Source organism: Nelumbo nucifera, chromosome 3 (genome assembly GCF_055504915.1).
Source record: "Nelumbo nucifera cultivar China Antique chromosome 3, China Antique-T2T, whole genome shotgun sequence".
NCBI classification, from domain to species: Eukaryota; Viridiplantae; Streptophyta; class Magnoliopsida; order Proteales; family Nelumbonaceae; genus Nelumbo; species Nelumbo nucifera.
Genome location: NC_142651.1, coordinates 20,170,619 through 20,194,778, shown reverse-complemented (window position 1 = coordinate 20,194,778; position 24,160 = coordinate 20,170,619). Strand labels below are relative to the sequence as shown.

General features: G+C 39.7%; 2 protein-coding genes across 4 annotated transcripts in view; one reads left to right on the top strand and one right to left on the bottom strand.

Annotated features, from left to right (window-relative positions):
* The window catches only part of LOC104600656 (ARM repeat superfamily protein), a 60,239-nt gene extending 58,330 nt beyond the window's left edge, over positions 1 to 1,909 (bottom strand). Inside the window, exons 1-4 of one of the 3 annotated variants that reach the window (XM_010263733.2) lie at positions 1,569 to 1,909; positions 979 to 1,040; positions 747 to 839; positions 233 to 404 (exon numbers count right to left, since the gene is read on the bottom strand). In XM_010263733.2, the coding sequence (XP_010262035.1) occupies positions 233 to 404; positions 747 to 839; positions 979 to 1,040; positions 1,569 to 1,692 (451 nt within the window). In that variant the 5' untranslated portion in view covers positions 1,693 to 1,909. The other 2 variants (XM_088900959.1, XM_088900960.1) reach the window with 2 other exon arrangements.
* A 15,138-nt stretch (positions 1,910 to 17,047) lies between these two features.
* LOC104600649 (uncharacterized) lies at positions 17,048 to 23,691 on the top strand. The gene is made up of 7 exons (XM_010263724.3): positions 17,048 to 17,627; positions 18,526 to 18,833; positions 19,239 to 19,393; positions 19,525 to 19,842; positions 22,430 to 22,576; positions 22,661 to 22,711; positions 23,313 to 23,691. Exons 1-7 carry the CDS (start codon positions 17,188 to 17,190, stop codon positions 23,376 to 23,378), a joined length of 1,485 nt encoding a protein of 494 aa, XP_010262026.1. The 5' UTR covers positions 17,048 to 17,187; the 3' UTR covers positions 23,379 to 23,691.
* The last annotated feature ends 469 nt before the right edge of the window (positions 23,692 to 24,160 follow it).

Here is a 24,160-nt window from a genome sequence, read left to right as displayed (position 1 = left end):
AAAAAATTTAATAATGACTCAATAAGCAAAAAAAAATGAAATTGCTCTAAAACAATTTTAAAAAGATAAAACCAAATAGCACAATTTCTTCAAGAAATAACCAATTGGAATTTTGAGCCAAGTTATTTTCAGATAAACTGGCGATGAATTTTCAGTCCCTGCAAATGCTATGCACAGTTCTAAACTTTTTGAATATGACATACAATTAATAGAACCCTAGCCAAGAATTTACCTCCATGCATATTGGTCTGGTCACCAATCAACTTCAAGAGGAATGGCAATAAGTCAGGCCAATCCTCCGGCCAATCATAGTGAGCAATGGATGCTACAGCCATTCCAACTGCTGTACAGATTTTTCCATGAGGATCATCCAACGACAAGAGAAGAAGCTGGCGTATAACTGCCTGGCATTGTTATGTTGACTGAATAAGTTATGGCACAACAGAAACAATAATGAAGAAATGAAAGTAGCAACTGGAAAAGAATCAGTGATCTATAACATTTGCATCTAGTTACCAAGAAACAATCTCATAGTCTAAATGATAGTGTTGAAAAGTGATTAATGAAGAAAAACATGGGCATTAATCAGAGAGGGAAACAAACAAGCAGAGGCATACTTACAAACCTTGCATAAAGGAAAAGGCTCTCAGTAGAAGGTTATAATATAAAAATCTAATGTAAGTATAGAACAACAAAAATCATAGGAACATATTAATTAGAGATGAATCCTAAAATATCTGGTGGACCTTTTCTTCCCTTGAGACAACCGGATGCTCAAAGGTCTCTTCACCTTCCTGCCAATGTTTTTTTATGAATTGCTTCAGAAGGACTGCAGCTAGGTGAAAATATATTAAGCGTAAAAAACAACATATGTTGTTCATGTCCTCATATGAACTCTTGCAATTTCTCGTATAATAGGGAAATTTAAAACACACACACACACAATAAAAATATGATTAAGATGTGGCAAAAGGATATCTGGCGTAATCCCAATGGAAGCTCCTTGTTTACAGCTACCTTGGATAAAGCACCTCCAAAACCTGCAGAAAACAATTAATAACTCACCAATTAGTACTAGTATTAGTTACCAGGCCACCCTACCGCATCTTTTGAGAAGGAAATTGCAACCATAAATAACGAATGCAGCATATGTAAGAAACATAGTTCTCCCAATAACGGCATCTGCATGTGCTTGGATATGTGGAAGTGGCTTCGGAAGGGTGAGTGGCAGTCGGTGTGCCTAAGAAGCAGTAAAAGAGACTCTTACTCCCTACCAACATACTCAGGAATGGAAGAAATAAACGTCTAATTTCTCAGTTGTAACCGACCGCTACAGTACACTTCGTCTCAGGCTCAATTTAAACACAATTAACTCCCAAATTGTATAACTTTCACGAGAAAAAAGAAGTTCATATAGCCGAGAAAACGATGCAACGAAGAATAAACACCTAACAGTCCAATAAAAGCAAATGATCATTGCATCCAAAAGATAACACGTCCTCGGATTTATAAAAAGAAGAAGAAGAAGCGAACAAACAAAACAAACATGTGAAGTTCATGAAATGAACCTGGTTGCAGGGACGCTTGATTGAGCGATGCTTCAGCAAAGGATCTGACCTCTTGGTTTGTATCCAGTGTCGCAGTCAAGCAGTTGAGCAGCCATTGCTGATCTTGATCAATTGCATTCGCCATTGAAAAAATAAAAAAAATAAATAAAAAAATAAAAAGGTTTTTTAGAATGTTTGTTTTAGTGTTCTCTTTCTTCTTTGTCTGTGTTCCCGCTGTTAGTCGAGTGTCTTACGGGGGAAACCAGATGAACTTGACTGCTTTGAATTTGGTCTATATATAACGCTTTGGGGAGAGAGCGGCACAGGTGAGGCGCATTCCTGCTCCCAGACAGAAGATGCATAGGGTTTTAAGTTGCCAAAGATCGATGCTTTTATTTTGCGCGTGGAGTGCGTAGTTGATTAACCTGCGCCTCCGATTGACACTTTTGGCGCGCAATTATTTAGCTTTTTTTTTAATTCCTTTTGCACAACGAACACAGTTAGCACTACAACTTGAGCCGGGTAGGCCCAGGCTCGAGCAACGAGGCTGGATGAGTAACTTTCCACAATAAATCACAATTTTAATCATTCCCACATCTGCGCCCCGGTGGCGTCCCACATCCACATCGGGTTACATTTTTGTAGTTGAGATGCTACCAATATACGGTTAGGATGTGCTGTGTGGCGCATGTGAAAATTCAATTTTAGACTTCAAAACTATGTTACGGAAGTTGGGATCTCCTAACAATAAAATGCGTTTCAACCCCTACCAATATGATCTGACATCGACATCTCAGCATGAGACCGGGATCACCAAAAAAAGGAGGTATGAGATGTGCAATGTCAGATTATGTGGGTAAAGTGTTGGAACTTAATGTCATCCAAATTCAAAGTTACGAGCGACTCAGGTCTATTATTTTCTCTCAAAACATGATTAAATTTAATAAATGGTAAAATACTTAAACTATCCCTCACATGTGATGACATGTGATTTATATAATTTATTTTAAATTTTAAAATTATCCTTTTGCAATTGAAAACATCATTTAGCTTTGGCTGAAATATTGATTTTTCCTTCATTGTTCTTTAGTTTTTTAAATAAAACCCAGTGATTTATACCAATTATCAAGATATGGGCTTGAACAAAAATACAAATGGTGATAATTAGAAGTGGAGCCTATAATGGTATGGTAGAAACTTAGAATTGAACTCTGATCTCAAGCCTTGACTTATTTGGAGACTGTTATTTTTGGATTTCATGTCAAATCTAAAAAAAACCCATTTATTGTTGGGATTCACGTATGAGCATGGTTTTTAAAAACAACCCATAAATGGAATCGCTCTGGCCACCACTTTTCAGGTCAATAATTTGATCATCCAGTTCGAACGAATGGGCCATTCTGACAATAAAAATTAAAAATACAAAATGACCAAAAAATGTTGAACGGATTGATGGTTCGACCACTCAGGTCAACGAGTTGTTAATTGATTCAACGATTTTTTGCTAATGACCGATTTAGGGTAAAACGAAATCGGTTGCCTGAACGGTTCCCAGGCCAAACGGTCTGACCATCTGGGTCAACGGCAATTCAAAAACCATGTGTATGAACAATTAAAGATAATCCACATCAGAAATGAATGAGAGGTGCATGAGACTTATATACAAATGTCACTCATAACCCAATAGCTTAAGCTTTTGGGTTTTACGTGGTGTTCCTCTTCTCTATACAAGTATTACATGCAATCTTTTAATTTTTTTCATTGTTTAGGTCTAGATGATGCTAGCTTAGCATGAAAAGCAAATACAAGTCATTTAGGCTCCATTTGGTTTGTGGGATGGGGATGAGAAAACGGGAATATTCCAAAAATATTCTCTTTTCTCATATTTGTTTTGAGGGAAATAAAGGGATGGGATGAGAAAAAAGTGGGATGCGAGATTCCAAAATCACGAATTCGGGGTCGCACCAAAACAGTGTGACCCATATGAGAAAACTTGAGTTTCCATCTCCCTCCTCCCATAACAGAGAAGGAATCCACTGGTACGTGCATTAACAGAGAAGGAATCCACTGATACGCCACCGCCACTCCTGTAAAATGACCATGCCGAAGTCGACGTTGATCCACTGGTATGTCGCCGCCGCTCTCGTCATTCCTGGTTCAGTGGTGATAGAGTGGTGGAGACAAAAAACGAAAAAGAAAAAATAAGAAGAAGAAAAAGAAAAGAGAGAGAGAGTGAGAGAGTAGAGATGGAACGTGCAGATCTACTGCCGCTGCAACTTGTAGTAGTGGTGACGAAATGGAGCAAGAGAGAAAATGGGGGAAGAGGGGAAGAAGAAGGAGAAGAGATAAGAAGATTAGGGAGAGAGAGTGGGAGAGGGAAGTCGGAGATGGGTTCAGATCCGCCGCTTCTCTTCTTAGTCACCACTCTGTTCGGTCGAGAGGAGGACGAGGGAGAATAGTGCTCCTTTGTAAACTTCTCCCCCTTTTTACATTTTCCCATCCCATCCCATCCCAATAAAACCAAACAATGGAAACTTAATTTTTTACACTTCCCCATCCCATCCCATCCCATCTTTTCTCATCCCACCCAAATCTTCCCACAAACCAAACAGAGTCTTATGGGAAAAGTGTAAATGATGATTACACTATGTTTAAGTGGCATTGGTGCAAAGAGAAGATCAAACACGTATTGTTTCAAGAAAAACATAGATGACGATTATGCCACTAGTTATTTTTTTCCCTTATACTTATTTTTAGAGAAGATGCTTAGGCATATAAAGACCAACGCCTACAAGACTAAGGGTGAAGCAAAAGAGGAAACTCTCCTAACTCTCAAAAGGCCCTTTTGGCTTGGTTGGTTGAAAACCAGAGATGTGTGATCCTTCCATTGTGAAAAAAAAGTCAATTACTTCATCGAATCCACTGTTGCTTCTTAGGCCCCATTCGCTTTTTTGTAAGTTATTTAAAAACATAAAATTAAGATCTTATATAGCTTGCTTGATATATTGGACATGGGTTCATGGTTCAAATTGTCAGTGTACCCTAATATGTTGAAAGGGGTGTATCAAGCATTGAACCATACACATATTTTCTTTTATTTTGTTTTCAAATTTTCAAACAAGGTACAAGTTTATGTTATTTAATCACTAAAAATATAGTTTTTTAACACCTTAAAAGGAGTAACAATACCCTAAAGATACAATACGATATGCTTGACATATACAGGGGCATATAGTATCAATGTTTTGAACCTTGCATGGGTTAAAATCTTATAAAAGTAGTTTTTCTTTTTCCTTAAAATCTAAACACTAGAATAATAAAACCATATAAGTCAAACTTTTAAAATTTAGGGATATGAACCAACCATGTTATAACAAGGTATTCATATTTCCTTCATTGCACTTGTATGCATTGGTGAATAGTGACCATCTATTTGATGTGTGTGCTTTAGAATAAATAGATCGTCAAGTATGGGGTAAAAGTAAATGGGCAAAGTGGGCAGGAATAAAGAATAAATAACAAAGCAATTTTTTTACACGTTTATATGCATTTATTTGTTATTAGTATGCTTATTTATTTGTTCCATACCCCAATATATACAAAACAAGACATTCTTTTTTCATCTTAAATTTATGTTTTAAACATTCATATTCAAACTATCATGCCAAATAATTAAGGCCCAAGCCTTGGGTTTTTGAGGCCAAAGGTCCAAAGGCATAAGCCTCAAATAACTTTTAATGCCTAAGCCTTGCCAGTGAGGTATAAAGTTATTGAGGCCAAGCCTTTTTTTCCTAGCCTCACTTTGAGGGCCTTTTAAAACAGTGTGCGTCGGTGGCTTACCCAATTTTACTTAAATTCAGTCAACTTGTGCTCTTTGTATTTGTTGCTTAATAACTTCTCTATTCGCATCCTACTTACGTTATTTATTCAAATGTTACCATTTTGACATTTTGAATAAAAGTATTGGTAAAATAACATTTTTCCATATCCCCGTTAAAGGTTGTTAACAATTGCCGATTATCAAAAATCCTAAGGGTACTTTAAGGGAAATTTCAAACAATAAGTAAGTTACAATCCATTCTGACACTTAAGGGTAGTTAAAGTATTTTACCCTTTAACAAAATCAAACAAAACACAAATTAGCCAATTAGCATCCAATGTCAATGGTTAAAGTATTAGTATTGTATATTGTATCAAACAGCTTGGATAGGGATTCATATAGGTTTTAGAAATGCACCAATATAAACAAAATGATATGAAAATGTTTGGGTACATTAGGGAAGTACATATAGAACCCATAAATACATTAATAATATCAAATTTAAGGTTAAAAAAACAATAAATAATATATAAACATATAAAAAATGTATATTTGAATGATATATATGAAAAAATACATTACAATTAATATAATGAGATACACAGATATCATACATTTAATTGATAATGCATCAATAAGTGTCCAAAACACATAACATCAAAAAAATACACATTATATAGTTTTTTAGAAATTAATACATGCACAAAGCTATTATTATGCCATTTTTCTACATAATTCTAAAACACAAAACATATGCAACTATTATGGGGGTATTTGGTACAATGATGCTTCATTGATTTATGTTTTGGGTTGATGAATTCAAATTTATGAGAAAATATGATTAATCTACCAGAAAAGTTATGAAGAGCTTTTTAAGTTGGTCTATAAAAAGTTTTGTTTATATCTAAAAATGTCAGATTTGATGTTTATCACATATATGCATTTTATAGTTGAAATCACACACCCATATACAATGCAACAACATGTATTCCCCACAGATTTGTATCGATCAACCCAAAACACGACAATAAAACAGCACACATTAACTATATTTTGACTATTCTACCACTTATTTTCTTTATTTTACTGTTTTTACCTGTCAACATTAACAAGAAAAGTCAAATGGGCGAGGCCAAGGTGGAAGGACGAAGCCACACACCGAGATCTACAACCAGGAGAAGGGTCAGAGGCCCAAGGAGTTGCTCATTGGGTAGGTACTCTGACGCTCAAGTCAGTAGGATAAAGAAGGATGTGGTCGGGACTAGCAAGTTGAAATAGCGTTGGTTTGAGCAGAAGAGATAGTGTCAAGAGGTATTCAAAGAGTGCAGTTCCAAAAGTCCCTTACCTCGAGCGGGGAATACCTATTTATAGTTGTGCATTCGTGTCCTAGATAGATAGGGCTTTTGGGGTTATCGAGATGAGGGCACTCGCTGAGGTTTTTGGGAGGTTTCCTCTTCCTCGGCAGAGTTTGCTTCCATGTTCGTGCAGGACACTCCTTAGTTGTGTTGTTCAGCTGCATGTGGTGTTAATGTGGCCTGAGAGGGGCAGCCGTTGAAATAGCCACATGTCATAATCGGCCAGCTCAACCATCACCCGAACACCACTCCCCCAGTTCCGAAGTCGATGAGTGTAGTGCTTGGCCACGACTGGGCATGGAAGAGTTATGTGATCCTTAGCTGAGGAACTTTAGTTTCTTTGAGTTGACTGGGCCAGGGTAAGACCGACTCGCTAGGAGGACCGACATACGCGTCGTTTCATCTTCCTAAGGTCACATGCGTGCGAAGTGCAGCGTCAAATCGGACCCATTGATTTGAGCTGATCTAGACTGTTGGCCACCCCAATAAAAGGGGAGTGGCGAGCCACCAACAAGGCCGAAGTAAATATTGTGTCAAAAGAGGGGCTTGGTGCTCTTACGCAGTTTGGCAACCACTTTGTGTCTTCACTCTGTAGGTTAACACTTGGAGATCTAGCTCGAATTATGACCCTTTACTGCATCCCCGATGAGTATGAGTTGAGGTGCCTCAACATCGATGAGAGGGCCACCTCAGCTCGGCTAGGAGAGCTCTGCATTTATGAGCATAGCCTGATAGACGAGCTGAGGCTTCCTCTAAGCGAGGGTATCATGATGGTGCTGAGGTGGTACCGCGTCCAGCTGATGCCCAATTCCTTCGGTTACTTGGTTAGCCTCATATGCTACTACTCGGTTCACAACGTAGACATCACCTTGCCGATGTTCACATACTTCCAATACTTGAAGAACCACTAGCATTACTATTATTACTTCTCAGCTTGGTGACACAATAAGGTGCTCACAGAAATCCCCTCCTCGGTGAAACACTAGAAGGAAGGGTTGTTCTTCGTGCGCTGCCTAGGGGGCTGGTCATTCCCCGCCAAGCTGTCAATCTCGAGGACCAAGGTGAAGGCGCCAACCGAGGCCAATCTGTTTAGGGAGGAGTTAGCAGCCATCAGGTGGATAGAGAGGGTAGACGAGTAGGAGTACACGTCGTTCTCCCTGTTAATCCATGCTAGGCTGATGGAACCCCTGGTTGGTCTGTCATTGCTTTTGCAAGTGTCTTTCTTCTTGTTCCATTTCTTCGGCTTTAACTGTATTGTTCTCTCTAGTAGATGTGGCAGTTGTGAGCGAGGCACATGTAGGCTACTGTATAGAGGAGGGCAGTGGCCCAAGCTGGGGGTGGCTTAGCAGCAACACTGCCTAGAAGTCGTGAACCTTTGGTTGCACAAGAGGTCAAGAGGTCGAGGACGGTTGAGGGAGGCATGGTGGGTGTTGGCTTTAACGGTTCTCCACTGCATACTGGGTTGCGATCTGCACTGCGAGGAAGTCTTGAAGTCCCCCCTTTAGGTTTGGTGGAGTAAGGGGCCGAAGTGTACAGGACGAGCTGGAGTGTTTGGCCGGAGGGCACTCTGGAAACTGAGGGCGTGCCCGAGCAGCTAGCTCGGGTATTTTGTTACTCAGCATCTGGAGGGAGACCAGCAACTACACGAGTGAGGTGTTGGAGAGCGATGCCATCAAAGAGTTTGTTGCAGTAATGTTCTTTACATTGTCTTCTCTATTCTTTGTTGTGCTTGTTAACTTAAGTTTTCTTTTTGTAGGCTATATGCGCGGTGATGACACTGGTTGACAGCATGCACGCCCTTCATCAAATGGTCGAGGCTTGGGAGGGTGAGTTTTCCCGTTTACAGGTGGAGATGGCTAAGCTGAGGCAAGTAGTAGTAGTGGCAGCTGCTAAGGACGAGAAGCTACAACGTTTGAAGAGCCATGTGCGTGAGCTCAATGAGGGTCGTGACAAGGCACATAAGGTGAATGAGGAGGCGGTGCTGAGGTACAAGGAATCCGAGGAGTTCCAGATCGCCCCCGATGACTATGCTATGGATTCATGACGGTTTGGTTTTGCTTGCTGCAAGAGGAGAGTGATGCATGAACACCCTAAGATCGTCGTGGTGGTGGAGCAGTATAGTCCTTTTGATACCGAGGAGCCGTCGACTAAGCAACCCGCCCTGAATGACAACACGATGACTCCCGATGAGGTGATCCCCACGGATAGCATGGCTGGCCTGTAGTGACATTCCCCCCCCCCTTTCGTTTTTTGTTGTTGTATGCAACTCGATATGCTGGGCTTATGACTATAATGCCTTTCTTGTTAACGAAGATTTTCTTTGAACCAACCATACTTCAAGGTTCGGTGGCACTTGGTATTATGCTGGCTGAGGTATTTGGCCTTGTGACCTCAATCTTGGGCTGGCTGAGATCTTTGGCTTGATGCTTGATGGCCTCGGTCTTTGGCTTGATGCTCGTTGGCCTTAGTCTTATGTTGGCCGAGGTCTTTGGCTTGAAGCTCGCTGGCCAAGGTCTTCGGCTTCATGGCCTCGGTCTTGCGCTAGCCAAGGTATTTGGCCTAGTGGCCTTGATCTTAGGTTGGCTGAAGTGCTTCCAAACTCTCAACATTGTCGAGGAGTTCGGGGCTTGGAAAGCTTCACGCTCTTTGACTGGGTTAGCCATGGTCTTCGATTAGCTCTACTCCAACTGCAAGTCGGGAAGGTGCACGGAGTTCGATGGTCATCCTCTTGCCATTCAGTGGCAGGGACGTCGTTCTTGCCATCGGTGGCTTGTCCAGGCCTCGACCTTCTATGGTCGATCGGGTCTCGTTGTGGTTATCAGGCCCCAGCCATTATAGGTCGGCTAAGTCCTTAATGAGGTTGGCATCGTGTTGCGATCATTGGTCAATGTGGAGTTTAGCCGTCGAAGTTTGGTTGGACTTTATGCAGGCGTTTGGTCGTTTGTGCTTTAAGGAAAATTCTTTGTTCATTGAGTTTGCACAGCCTGGTCGTCGTTAATGCTTCGATCTGATTGTCGTCACTACATTTAGATTCCTGGCACTCTAGCTCTTTGGTGTGGGTCTTCCGTGCTTAGATGTTCTCCTCTCTAATGGCCTTCTCGCCCAAGATGACGACGATGACCCCAATGGGTGGAGTTCGGGCTAGGGGCTCGTTGGTGAGGTGTGGCTCTTCTCTGGGTTTAAGCTCTTTGATGTTGATGAATTGATGAAGCCACGTAGGTATTCCCGTCGAATATGGTATTCCAGGTGGTGGCGGAGGTCATGGTAGTTTTTGGTCTCGTGGCCATGGTAGTGGTGGAAACCACAATACTTGTCTCGATTTTTTCTTGTTGCCATGGGTTTTCATCTTCTCGGGCCACTTGACGAAGCTACAGTCATGGATTTGCATCAGTATCTTGGCCTACGGAGCATTGAGTGGAGTGAAGTTATGATACGTCAGTGATGGGGTTCTTGGTTTGTGGCCAGGTCGATGATCGTGCCTATTGGCATATTGGTCCGGTCTTTGGCCGTCGTGGTCTCTATTCTTCCGATTGTGCTGGTCTTCCTCCTCCTTGCGCAATGCTTGGGCCTCTTCGGCGTTCATATAATTCTACTTGTGCTTCATAAGCGTGGTCAGGTTGGGTGGAGGGTTCTTTTGCAAAAAGAAGTTGAACATTGAGGAGTGCATCCTAGTCATGATGGTGGTCATGGCCACCAACTAGTCTAGAGCTTGAACTTGGAGGGCCTCAGCGTTGAACCTTGCTATGTATCCCCTTAGGGTTTCTCTTTCCTCTGATGCACTTGCATGAGGCTGACTGAGGTCTTCTAATGCCTTTGGCTGGTGGTGAACTACGCCATAAACTATGTCTCCAACTTCTCCCAGGAGGAATTGGACCATCATGGAAAGGAGGCATACCAGGTCCTGGTGACTCCGTGGAGAGTTGCGATGAAGGCCTTGCATACGAGACCCTCGGAGGAGCCATGCAGCAACAGTTTCACCTTGAACCCCTCAATGTAATCGTTGGTGTCCAAGGCTCCATCGTACTTCTCAAATTGAGGGGGTCGCCAGCCGGCTGAGGGAAGTTCATTAACGATCTCATGGACAAAGATGGGTTCCTTTGTGGGCTAGTTGTGGTGCTGCTCTGAGGCTAAATTGTCAGAGGAGTTGTGCTTCTATTTGCTTGGCTGCGCTCCAGTTTGGCCAATCGCTCTCTTAGTTCTCTGATTTTGGCATCTTTGTTGGTTGGGACCACGTTTGTGGACTTCCCCTTTTGGGATCATGGGTTGTTCTACCGAGCTTGATTCGATTATCAAAATTAGCGACTGCTGCAGATGTTGGCCAAGTCGTTCTTTCGCCAGTACCCGAGCGAAGGAGTGATGGGATCTATTGCAGGTTTCGTGTGCATGAAGTCGGGCTAGGGAGTCAAATCTTCTATATGGTTGTGATAGTCCGCAGTCGGATTGGGCCATATGCATGTCTGCATGGAGCCTTTTGGGGTCCTTAGTGTGAGGATTGGCTATAGAAGGTGCATGCACAGCAGGGCAAATAGCTTGGGGGGCGTGCATCGGTTGCCCCAGTGTCTGTATCATGCCTATGATACAATCGACCTTATGCTACATGGCTTGGAACTGCATGGGTTGACTATTGCCTGATGTTGGGGCTCTCGAGGCAGGGAGCTACGGAGTTAGCAAGATCCCTAAGATGGGGAACGGGCTCCCAGAGTGGTCGGATGTGTTCATTGGCATGATTGCTTTTAGTGCACAGAGAGAGGTTTGGGAAATGACTATTTCCCACAGATGGCACCAATATAATGTTGTCTAATTTGAGGTGTTCCAAACTGAGGACACGATCAGATAGTCCTACCAACTGGGTGAGGCTAAGGTGGAAGGATGAAGTTGCGCACTGAGATCTGCAACCGGTAGAAGGGCCAGAGGCCTGAGGAGGTGCTCTTCGAGTGGGTACTCTATCGCCCAAGTTAGTAGGATAGAGAAGGATTTGGCCGAGACTAGCAAGTTGAAATAGCGTTGGTCAGAGCTGAAGAGATACTGTCAAGAAGTATTTAAAGAGTGCAGTTCCAAAAGTCCCTTACCTCGGGTGGGAATACCTATTTATAGTTGGGCGTTCACATCCGCTAAGGTTTTCGGGAGGTTTCCTATTCCCCGACAGAGTTCGTTTTCTTGTCCATGCGGGGCACTCCTTAGTCGTTCTCTTCCATTGTGCGTGTGTTAACGTGGCTTGAAAGGGGGGGGGGTGGCCTTGGTATAGCTACATGGCATCCTCAGCCAACTCAACCATCACCTGAAAAATGATAATGTATTGGGCCTAACATTTATGGTCAAGGTTCAAAATTTCGATACAATATCATATCATTAGCTTTTTGAAGCATCAACATACCCAATTTGCCTCTTCGTGCGTATCAAGCATATCAATACTCTAAACCATGCATATGATAAAGGTTATAGCCCAGGTTTGGGCCAGGGTGGGCATTAGGCCTATAGCATAAAATAATAAAAAAAACATTTTTTATAAACTTTTAATTTGAATGATGTATAATATAATAAATAAAAATGGTATGGGCCCAAACTAGGAGAAGTTTAGCTCCGGGCCTCTCACAAAAATGTAGGGTTCTTCTGATTCCTAGGCATGGTTGATTTATCCTTTTATAAAATAAATATAAATCCATGTTTAAGATGACATTTGTATAGATGAGTTGGCTCATAGTGGTTTGTGAGTGTAACATTTTGAGTTATGGGTTGATACATGTACATGTATATATATATAATAATAAAATACATGTATATACATATATATAATAATATATATATATATATATGTATATATATATACACAATTTATTACATATAATATATATAATATTTGATAGTATAATCTAGGGAGAATGACCGATAACCCTATGGTCATAATTTATAGGCCTAAAGTATATTTGGGATAGGTGCCAGCTCGGAATTGATGCCAATTCACGGGTGGGTATGGGTGCATAGAGTGTGATTTTTGGACCTTCTGAATGTTTGTAGCTTTGCAGTGGGAATAAAAAATCTGCATTAGGCCTGTCCATACTTTTCCATAATTAAATATATTATGTATATTACATACTCAGCCTGGCCTGGTCTCGGCTTGAAGTGTTGGGCCCAAGCTCGGCTTGATGCTGGATTGGAATTTGGAACTGCACATAAAATCCTTGGCTCGGACTTGGAAATTTGTGGGCTACCCCTAACCGAGCCAAAAAACGATCAACTATGCAGTGAATAATCCATAATTGATTTTTTTTTTCAAAAAAATGTGGTTTTAAGATGGGAAATTTGTCGATTTTTTTTTTTTTGCTCGACAAACCAAAAAACTTTCATTGCTTACTTAGAGAGGTTACAAAGCTCCTATAGGTAGGGATGTCAATCGACCAATTTTGGTTTGGATCCAATCCGATCCAAACCTTATCAAATTGGATTTGGACGGTCCATTATAATTATTGGATTAGTCCCATCCAAAATAAATTGTTCCATATTCTTATTGGTTTGAATTAGACCTAAACCAAATTTTCAATAATCCGATCATGAGGCCAAACCCTTGTCCAATTTGAAATCAATCAAAACTGAAAACAATATAAAATCACTTTTATGAAAATACTTTTACGAAAGCACTTTTACGAAAACATTTTTATAAAAGCACTATTGTAAAAGTACTTTTATGAAAGGTATTTTTACGAAAGCACTTTTATAAAAATACTTTTGCAAAAACATTTTTACAAAAGTATTTTTATAAAAGCACATTTACAAAATCACTTTAATAAAAGCACTTTTACAAAAGTACTTTTATGAAAGCACTTTTATAAAAGTATTTTTACACGAAGAACTTTTATGAAATCACTCTTTTATGAAAGCACTTTTATAGAAGTACTTTTATAAAAGCACTTTTATGGAAGCACTTTAAAAAATCACTTTTATGAAAGCACTTTTATGAAAGTAATTTGATAAAAGTACTTTTGTGAAAGTACTTTTTATAAAAGCACTTTTATCGAAGTACTTTTATAAAAACACCTCTATGAAAAAAGTACTTTTACAAAAGTAATTTTATAAAAGCACTTTTACAAAAGCACTTCTACAAGAGTACTTTTATAAGTCTAAGAAAGTACTTTTCGAAAAGTGCTTTTATAACAGTACTTTTACAAAATCACTTTTTTGAAGTACTTTCAATAAAGTGTTTTTGTAAAAGCACTTTTATAAAAATATTTTTATCAAAATACTTTTACAAAAGTGTTTTTTCAATGCTAAAAGTGCTTTTATATAATTTTTGATATTTCATTCGGTTTGGATTGGATCCAATCCAATAATCCAGTTACATTTGAATGGATTGGATTGGATTTGCACTGGATTGGGTCCAACCCATTTATAAGTGGACTCACATTGGACTGGATTGGGTTGACCAAATCCGTCCAATTTACACCTCTACCTCTAGGGAAGGATGAGTGCAAAATAATTTTCTCGTCCAATAAATTTTAGCTTACTGTGCTCACACAATCTAGCCCTAGAAGTTAACTCATGTGCCATATTATTCTTATCTTTAGGAAAGAAAGATACACTTAGCAAAAAAAGGATTTAAAAAAATAAAGGGTAAATTTCTTAAACTACCCTTATGGTTTAGCTAATTGATTAAGTGTGCCCTTACTGTTTGAGAATTGACTAACACTACCCCTATTGTTTATTACAATTGATTAACTATATCCTTACCATTAACATCCATTATTATTCCGTCTAAACCTATACACGTGGTATAGGTGTTTAAAATTCTTTTAAAATCCAATATTACCCCTCCCTCGTCCTAAATTCATTTTTTTAGAGAATAAAAAAAAGCACTGTTCGTTTCTTCCAACTCTTGACACAAAGGCGACGAACCGACATTACCCTATAAATAACAATGCCATTGCTAATCTGCCATGCCACCACTTTATAAATATGTATTGTATGTGTCTCTTTCATTTCCGGTTGCTGGTCTTTCTCTTGCATTTGTAATTTGTACCTACCCTCTCTGTCTACCTCCTTAGAGTGGGAGAAAGACTAAACCCAAGATTTCTTTTGTCCACCATGGACGTTCCGACTTGTTGAGATTCTCTTCATTTCTCAAGATTGCGGAATCAATGGCCGTCTCTTCGTACAAAATTATCGCCTTTTTTCTTGGTATTTTTGAAATTCGTCAAATGGCCGTTAATCTCCACTCCATAACAGAGGCAACCTTGGAGCCATTGGAGCTCTATTAAGCACAACCATTCTATATCCTCTCCATACCTGTAAAACCAAGTACGAGGCTGAAGTTCAAGCACATGGTTAGCAAAAGTACAGGTTGGTGTTGATTTTGTCTATGTTTTTCGTGATTTGGGTCTCGTGATTTTTAAGTGCTTATTCATTTTAAGGTTTTATGATTTTTAAGTGCTGGTTCATGGTGGAATTTCTTGGAATAGAATGTAGCTTCATCTTTGTCGCTGCTAAACCAGTCGACAACCAGTGCTTGGGAAGATGGAGAGAGGTCATATGAGGAATGAGGTGCCTGTATTTTGCCGTTGCGTCAAAGAGGAGAGGGTGTTGCTGCTGCTGATTAGAAACACTTCCATCTACCCTCTTCCGAACCCGTGTAACCCTGCGAGATGCGATGGAGAACGCTGTCGTCTAGATATACTCTCGTTGGAGAACGTTGCCGTCTAGATCTACTCTCTTCTTTATTTAATTCACTTATTGTTGCTTCTGGTTATTCCTACTGTTTTAGAAGAGGGAAGAAGGGGAGAGAGAGACAGAGAGATGGGAGAGCAGGACAAAGTTTGTCTTCTACCACTTCGGAGACGAGTTGTGTGTTTTGTCATCGGAACTGTTCGAAGACGAGCTCCACTATTTTGTCTTTGCATTCTCTGTTTTTTAATTAAATATCCTTCTTTCAAAACCGCTTATGGGTTTGTTTGGTTGCCCTAATTGCAGCAGCATGAGTAACTGAAGAATTTTGTATATATGAAAGGTGGTGGATTCAAATTGTCATATCTGAATTGTTGGGGCTGATGGAGATTGGTAGCAGATTGTCATATCTTTTATATTTTTAATCAGTCTTTTATTTTGAAAATTCGTAGTCTTTTTATCTTTTTGTTAACGAATGTTAACGGTAAAGAAAATATTAATCAAATGTCAGTAACAATGGGGATAGCCTTTGTAAATTTTCAAACAGTAAGAATACACTTGGTTAATTAATTAAATTATAAGGATAATTTAAAAAATTTACCCAAAAATAAACCTGTTCCCACATAGCGTGTTCCTCCCATTTCAGTTTACCCTGCTATGTGTGCATACTATTTAGAATGTTTTGTGCATCTCTACATTTCACTAGCTTACTCAACTCCAGTTGATGAGCTTTGTGCATAATCGCGCCATTCTACATGTACTACTTGCCGAGCTTTACGTTTGCATCCTACTGCTGCAACAAAGGAGTTGTGAGGAGATATAAATATAATAACATATATAGGCTACAAGATGATTTACAAATGATCCATCAGTGAATATAACATAAGAAACCAGGATCAACATTAATATGATTTTGGTGTTGCATCCTATTTGTGTTGTTTGGTTGTGGGTGAAGTGACAAGGTTGATGGATTCACCGTTGAATATTAGCTTGTTGCGCTTCTCCCAAATAAATTTTGCATAAACTACCCACTTCTTAATAGATCTGCCTTTTCTACCTTCGATCCTTCTAATGTTTGTCGACTTTGAGTTCAATTTTGTTCCCTCTTTGGTTCCTTCATCAGAGAAGCCAAAATAAAACTGTCGACTTCCTCATGCGTCCACACCATGAAAATAATAGAGAGAGCTACAAGGATAATATCTATACGGGGACATGGAGACAGTGATATCAATGGATCAGCTTCTGTGCACGCCCGATTCAATCCAAACCCGAACTTTCTGACCAGTTAGGAGTTAGGACAGGTTACCAAAGCCGAACCTGCTTGTCCTATTTTTCGATAGTCAATTAAGACAGACCCGAACCCGGTCCGATACGATCGCGACATCCCTCGCTCCTTGCACGCAGAAAGAATTCACATAGTAATGAAGTGGGGTCAACTTCCAAAAACAGTTCGAGGGTCCCACGGAACTGCTCCTTACACCTGACGCCTCACAAACGCCTTACATGTACATCTTACCATGCATTGGGAATATCTCCCGTAATTATTACTTATTATTACGGGAGATGTTCTCAATGCACGGTGGATGTTCCTGTGAGACGCCCTTCCAATTAAACACATGCATACCTACTTCCTCCCTTCCCCGATTTCTCTCGTCTCTTAACGTCTCCCAGGGGCCAAACGAACCTTTCTCCGCTTTCTTCGTTGCTCATTGACGGACTTCCCAACGAACCTCTCTCTCTCTCTCTCTCGTCTCTCCTTCGGTCCTTCCGACGTCCCTTCCCGAAGACAGTCTTCAGTTTTCTTACCGCCCAAATGGCTCTAACGTTCCATCCGCTTTCCTCGACCAAACCCAACAACCTCTTCCAAAAGCGCTTCCTTTCCTCCAAAATTCCATCTCTCTCCTCCCCTTCCACTTCCATTTCACCTCCCTCTTCTCGCAAGTCTCGGCCCCTATCCGTCCGAAGCTCTGTCGCCGTTGCTCCTTCTCCGGCGAAAGCCACCAAAGAATCCATCGTGAAATCAATCAAGGCGAGGCAAATTATAGATAGCCGTGGGAATCCGACGGTTGAGGTTGATCTAGTAACTGATGAGCTTTACCGATCTGCCGTCCCCAGTGGAGCCTCAACTGGGATCTACGAGGCATTGGAGCTCAGAGATGGGAACAAGAGCGTCTACGGTGGGAAAGGCGTTCTCAAGGCGGTTAAGAATATTAACGAGGTTTTGGCCCCCAAGCTGATTGGCGTCGATGTGAGGTCAGCCGGAAATCTCCGTAGAAGTTTGCCATGAACATTATTTATTATTTTTTCATAAAAAGCATTTACTTTTTTGATCCGTCAGATGAGTTTATACTCTTGTAGCTTGCTTCCTACTCTGATCTTTGTGATTTAACTCGAAACGTGACTTTTTGATTTATAATTTGTCGTTCACTTGCTGTTCGTGTTAGAGTAGTTACTTTTGACCAGCATGTAGTCATAGGAATTCAAAATTTCAGTTCAATCTATGCTGATTTATCCGTGACCCCGTGCCATCTCAGTTTTGTGTTTATAGATGGTAGTGCAATTTGTCGCTATGTGCTTATATCTGGCACAGTTAATTTGTTACCAACTCAAGTGTTGTCCAAACCACATAACAGTAGCTGGATTTAATTCCTAGATTTCAGACATTCTTAGAAAAAGCATCGTTGTATGCGGGATTGAATAAGATTGTGAAGCAAATCTTGACTAAGTTGTCCACCCACTACTCCCACTAAAGAACTTATGGTGACATTGCTTATATGGTCAGAACTAACATGATTTTGAATTGGGAAAGTTGCTGATCGTGTGTCTATGATACCAGAAGTGATTCATGGAATGAGTTAGTGAGTTTGTCTATTTGTAGGTATGGAGATATTTTGGAAGAAAATGAAGCTCCTAGACTGTAAAGAAAATAATCCAACTTAACCCAGTGAATCCAACTTTAGTGGTGTACCTGAGCACTGGATATCTTTTTCTAATACTCTATTTTCCTGATATTATAACCATATTGCACTGTCATTGCACTTTCAGGACTCGAATATATATATATATATATATATCATTTCTTTTATTTGTGGAGCTTTAGTTTTGATGTTTGTGAGTTTCTTTTTCTTTTTTCTTTTGTTTTGTTGATCAGGAATCAAGCTGATGTTGATGCCATCATGCTAGAGTTTGATGGAACACCTAATAAATCAAAATTGGGAGCTAATGCCATTCTAGGGGTATCATTGAGCATCTGCAGGGCTGGTGCAGGAGCAAAAGGAGTGCCTCTATACAAGCACATTCAGGAATTAGCTGGAACCAAGGAACTTGTTATGCCAGTTCCAGCTTTCAATGTAATTAATGGGGGCAGCCATGCTGGCAATAATCTGGCCATGCAAGAATTCATGATACTACCGGTAGGTGCTGCTTCATTTGCTGAGGCTTTGCGTATGGGCAGTGAAGGTTAGTACTTTCATGTCTTTGTTCAGTACCATTGGATTTTCTCTGCTTGCTCAGTGTTCCCTATTGAAAAGGGACAAATGTCCCATGTTTCCACCCCAATAAAGTGTCATGGGAATCTCTTAATTTGGGCAATCTGCTTCATGCCACCTCTTGGTCATAGCCCCAAAACTGCACCTCCTCACGAACATTACATCAGATCACTTGAATTTCTTAGAATGCTTAAGAAAATGCGGACTACTATTAACTGTCTCAAGTAACTTATCAGATGGTTGTGATCATTGGGCAACCTTAGGGCTATGACTAATATAGGTCATTGTAGTTTGGTATCTTTTCTACTGAATTAATCTATGAGAAGAGAACAAAAACTAAAATAGCCATTGTAAATTATGTTTCTGGAAAGAACAGTTTATCATATTTTGAAGGGCATTGTCAAGGCAAAATATGGGCAAGATGCATGCAATGTTGGAGATGAAGGAGGATTTGCTCCCAATGTACAAGATAATAGAGAGGGACTGGTTTTGCTCATTGATGCGATTGAAAAAGCTGGTTACACAGGCAAGGTAAGAATGTGGAATGCTGAAATCCTATTCTTTATTCATTTATCAAAAAAAAAAAAAATCCTATTCTTTATTCTTTGATCAGACATCTTGCCTGTAGTGTTTAAGAAATAACCTCAAAGTGGATTATGCAGATCAAAATAGGGATGGATGTTGCAGCTTCGGAGTTCTTCACCAAAGATGGGAAATACGATCTGAACTTTAAAAAGCAGCCAAATGATGGAGCTCATATACACACAGCTCAGAGCCTCTGTGAACTGTACAAAGAGTTTGTCAGAGAATTCCCCATTGTGTCCATAGAAGATCCCTTTGACCAAGATGATTGGAGCTCATGGGCTTCACTAGAGTCTTCGGTTAATATCCAACTTGTAGGAGATGACTTGTTGGTCACGAATCCAAAGAGAATTGCTGAAGCTATTCAGAAGAAGGCTTGCAATGCTTTGTTACTGAAGGCAAGTATCCAAGCGTTATCATCAAATACTTGATCTACTGAGCCATTCTGTTAATTTCCATTTTTTCATCTCTTTGTTGTATAAATACTTTCTTCCCTTGCTCTGCAGTTTGAAGGACAAGTTAACCTTTTATGCATGCTAAAGCCTGAAATTTTGTATCGGATTGAGACATCTTGGAAGAAAGAGGCCGTATCCCATGGTGTTTATTATTATTACTATTATTATTATTATTATTATTATTATTATTATTATTATTATTATTATTACTTTGAGATAAAGGGAGACTTTCATTAGGGGGGGTACACATTAGATGATGTACAGAAGGGCTATTTGCACTGTACAAAAGCTCCCTTCCCAACCCAGAATTAGCTAAAGAAGCAGCAAGCTGATTGAGAACTCTTGGAATCCACCTAAATCTAGTGTTCATAGATGCTGAAATGTCTGAAATCTCGTGGACAAAATGAGATAATTTCCAAGTCTCCTTCACCTTTGAGGTAACCCAACTAATGACAGTCCTGAAATCACCTTCAACCAGAATAGTCTATTTTGGAGAGCCTTATCCAGCTGAAGACCCTTAGAAGAGCTTTCACCTCAACTTCAGAAGCATCAGCAGCATTAACAGGGCTACTGAAAGCCCATTGCAGACTGCTGTTAGGACACAAAATGACTCCCCCAATACCAGCTGCCTGAGACTTTTCAGGATCCGTCCTTAAACTTCCATAGTTGTGTTTATTTTTATTCAAAAACTTGCATCTATCTACTATTCAGCTATTCTGTTTTTTTCCCGGTTTTTGATAGCAAAATATCTACCATTCATTTGCAATAGGCCATCCTTTGGATTGTCCAATACTCCAGTCTATGCTAAAGATCCAAGAAATCATGTTCTTTTGCCCTATGATGATTAATCATCCAAGGGATGTGATTAATTTGGAATCTAAGATCGCCAAATAGGTAATAGTTAGGGCAATCCAGCAAGAGGACATAATGTTCTGTGTAGATTGGTGATGCCTTGGATCTTGTATCTGGATTGGGGGGGGATCATTTCTGCAATGAATGATTGCAAATTAGACTGCCTTCTCAGGGAATATTACTAATGTGGATAAGAAGAAATAAGATTGTCCCTTCAACCTAAAACAAGGACTAGCCTGGCTTAGTTGAAGTACCAGTCACCCTTCAGATCAATCTAGTAATTCACCTTTAGACCATCATAAGGTGCCCCATAATGGTGGATAAGGATCCACTTCAACCTGCTATAAGAAAGATCAGGCAATTACTATGGGAATTTAGATATATGGATAAGGATCAAATCATCCAAACACAATTTCAATGATGGTTGGTTGAATAAGAATATATGGTCAACCAAACAGCAAAATCAAACTATTTTTTTGATGGTTGTAGTATAGCAACCCTGGCTTGTCTGGTATAGGTAGGAAGGCAACTTGAGCGGGCTTGAGTTAGGATTTTGTCAAAATTTGAATGGGCCCGGCCTGAAGGCAGGAACCTGAACAGTGTAAAATTCTAACTCTTAATGGCCATCTTTGCGAACCAACAAGAGTTGGGGATTCAACAAGGCCTTAATAAACGGCAATGCTACAAGGCCTAAGATTGGATAGACAGCTGGGTTTGAGAAATATAGTGGTGGAAGGGGATTCCAGGGTGGTTGTGGACTGGCTAAGAAATTAGCCAAGTTTCATGGCAGCATGGGTATGTCATGAGAGAAATAAACTTGCTGGTGAGAAGTGGAAACTAGCCATGATTGGGATCGGAGATCAGCCAATAGTTTGGCTGACATGTTGGCTTTGTCTAAGCAAGGTTTGAATGGGGAACAACTGTTTTGGGGAATTGCTTTGTATTGTAAGAAGGTAATAATAAGATGAGGTAAGGTAGCACTCTTGCTAGCTTAACAAAAAAGGGATGTGTATATTCTGATTTACTGATCACAAAACGGACAGTTACCAATAAAAAAAGATATACTGACCACGAAAGGAAAAAAAAAGATCAACCAAATTAGCTTGAATCCAGAATGAAAATTGGGTTTTGCATTTCTATATGGGTACAATCATGCAGTCAATCTAAATATCAGGATACAGCAGTCTTGAGAGAACCCAACCTGACTTCATCTGTGTATATCACAATGGTTGTGAAATATATCATGCATGCTTATATAAATGAAAACGACAAACATGCAGCTATAAATAATTCTCTCTAGTTTAAGTGCTTGATAAGATGATACATGAACTTTGTGGCCAGTTGTCAGTGTACCATCTGAACATGGGCACGTTTTCCAAACTGGAGTTTCCTTGTTATGTGTTGGTTTCTTACCAACCACTTCTCTCTGAATTACAGGTTGAATACTTTTAGATGGTTAGGATAACTAGAAGGGCTAGAGGGCTATTATTTCCAAGAGAATTAACCACTAAATATGATATAATGCATCTTATGGGATCTTTTATCCTAGTTGGTACCAAATAACGAATCCATATCCATACATTAATAATTTGAAATGTCAGCTGTATTATCAATGGCCATTTTTATTTCTTTGTACATGCTGTGTTGAGGAACCTGTTGTGCCTACTTTTTTCTTCAGGTTAATCAAATTGGGACAATCACAGAATCCATTCAAGCAGCTCTTGACTCAAAAGCTGCAGGCTGGGGTGTGATGGTCAGTCATAGGAGTGGTGAGACGGAGGATAACTTCATAGCAGATCTCTCTGTTGGCTTGGCGAGTGGACAGGTTTGTGGAATCCCCTTAAAAAAATTTGTGTAATGTTCATTTGTTTACATGTTTGAATTTATTTTTTATCCTTCCACCTTACAGATCAAAACAGGAGCTCCTTGCCGAAGCGAGCGGTTAGCCAAATACAATCAGGTAAGATGGCTTCTTTCTTTTTCTGGCTGCTCTTTTGGCTTCTTGAGAAAAAAATGTGAACCATCTCTTAAATCATTGAGGTTTACGAAACCTTGGAAATGAAACCTGCGTCTCTTCAAAGGATGTAATAGATGCATGACTTTTTTTTTTGGTCAAAACTGCCAAGACAACATCTGATATAATCAGGGGACATTGCAATTTACGTATTTTTTGTTAGTTGCATTTTATTGGTTTGTCAAGAAGAGGGACAGCAATTTATATAATACAAGCTTGTTCTTAGATGACTAGGATGGTTCTTTTATGTTGTGGTATGAGTAAATATAATATTGCTTAAATGATGGCGACTGAAATAATGATGTGAAGAATAGCCTTTTCTTATGTCATCATCATTACCAAACTCAACAGCTGTTTTGGTATAGACCAGTAGAATTATGCTTGCCTATCATAAGGGTTTCCACTTCCATTTGATCCCCCCCCAATTAAGTCTTTAATGGTACCAATATTCTTGAGTAAAATAAAGAATTTTCAGAATATTTTCATTGTTCTGTTTACCTTACTTAATATCACAATACTTACTATTTTTTTCTCAATCTCAATGCAGCTACTGCGTATTGAAGAGGAACTTGGAAATGTGCGTTATGCTGGAGAGTCTTTTAGATCTCCTTAGGAAATATTTTTGTTGGAAATTAAGTCCTGGATCAAATTCATCCAATGTTAGAAAATAAGAGCAGATCTGCCATGAATGGAGGATGGCAGATCATGTAGATTAAGGTTCAGCAAGAACTAGAGATGTTTCTTGGTAGGACCATTTGGTTTAGATGGTATTTCTAATGGATATCGGTATTTGGAGGGTTAGAAAGTGAGTTTTGCTTGCTGAAACAATTTATTATGTCACTGAATATAAAAAATTTTGGTTTGTTTCAATGTTTTTGGACTCTGTATCAAGTTGAAATTGATTCTTCACCATTTCTTTCTGGTCCCATTTATGTTTCAATCGGCTTCAATTGAAATTATCTTTGTCAAATCCAAGGAAAAGTTGAAATCTATTAATGCTCAGCAGTCCGCATGTGTTGTTATTCTGTTGCTGTGTTTTTTCCTTTCTTCCCTTTTCTGAGAGATCCCATTACTAATATCTAATTGTTGATTTTTTGTATAATACCCTACTTGGAGCTGCTTTTCAGCTTTGTAGTGCACTATTCTGTAACAAAGCCGAATTGAGTGAAGCAGAACATTACTTGACCATAGTATCACGACCATCTCTATTATTATTTTCCCCTATAGTTGTTATTTGAATTCTTTTACATGGAAGGCTTATTCGCATTGAACCCTGTTTGCAACATGGCCTTAAAATACAAACTCCAAACATGGCAGAGGTGCTTGATTACTCTGTAGTGATGAATTTTACCATGGAAAATATAGTAGACCTCTGAATTGTCATCCATATATCTA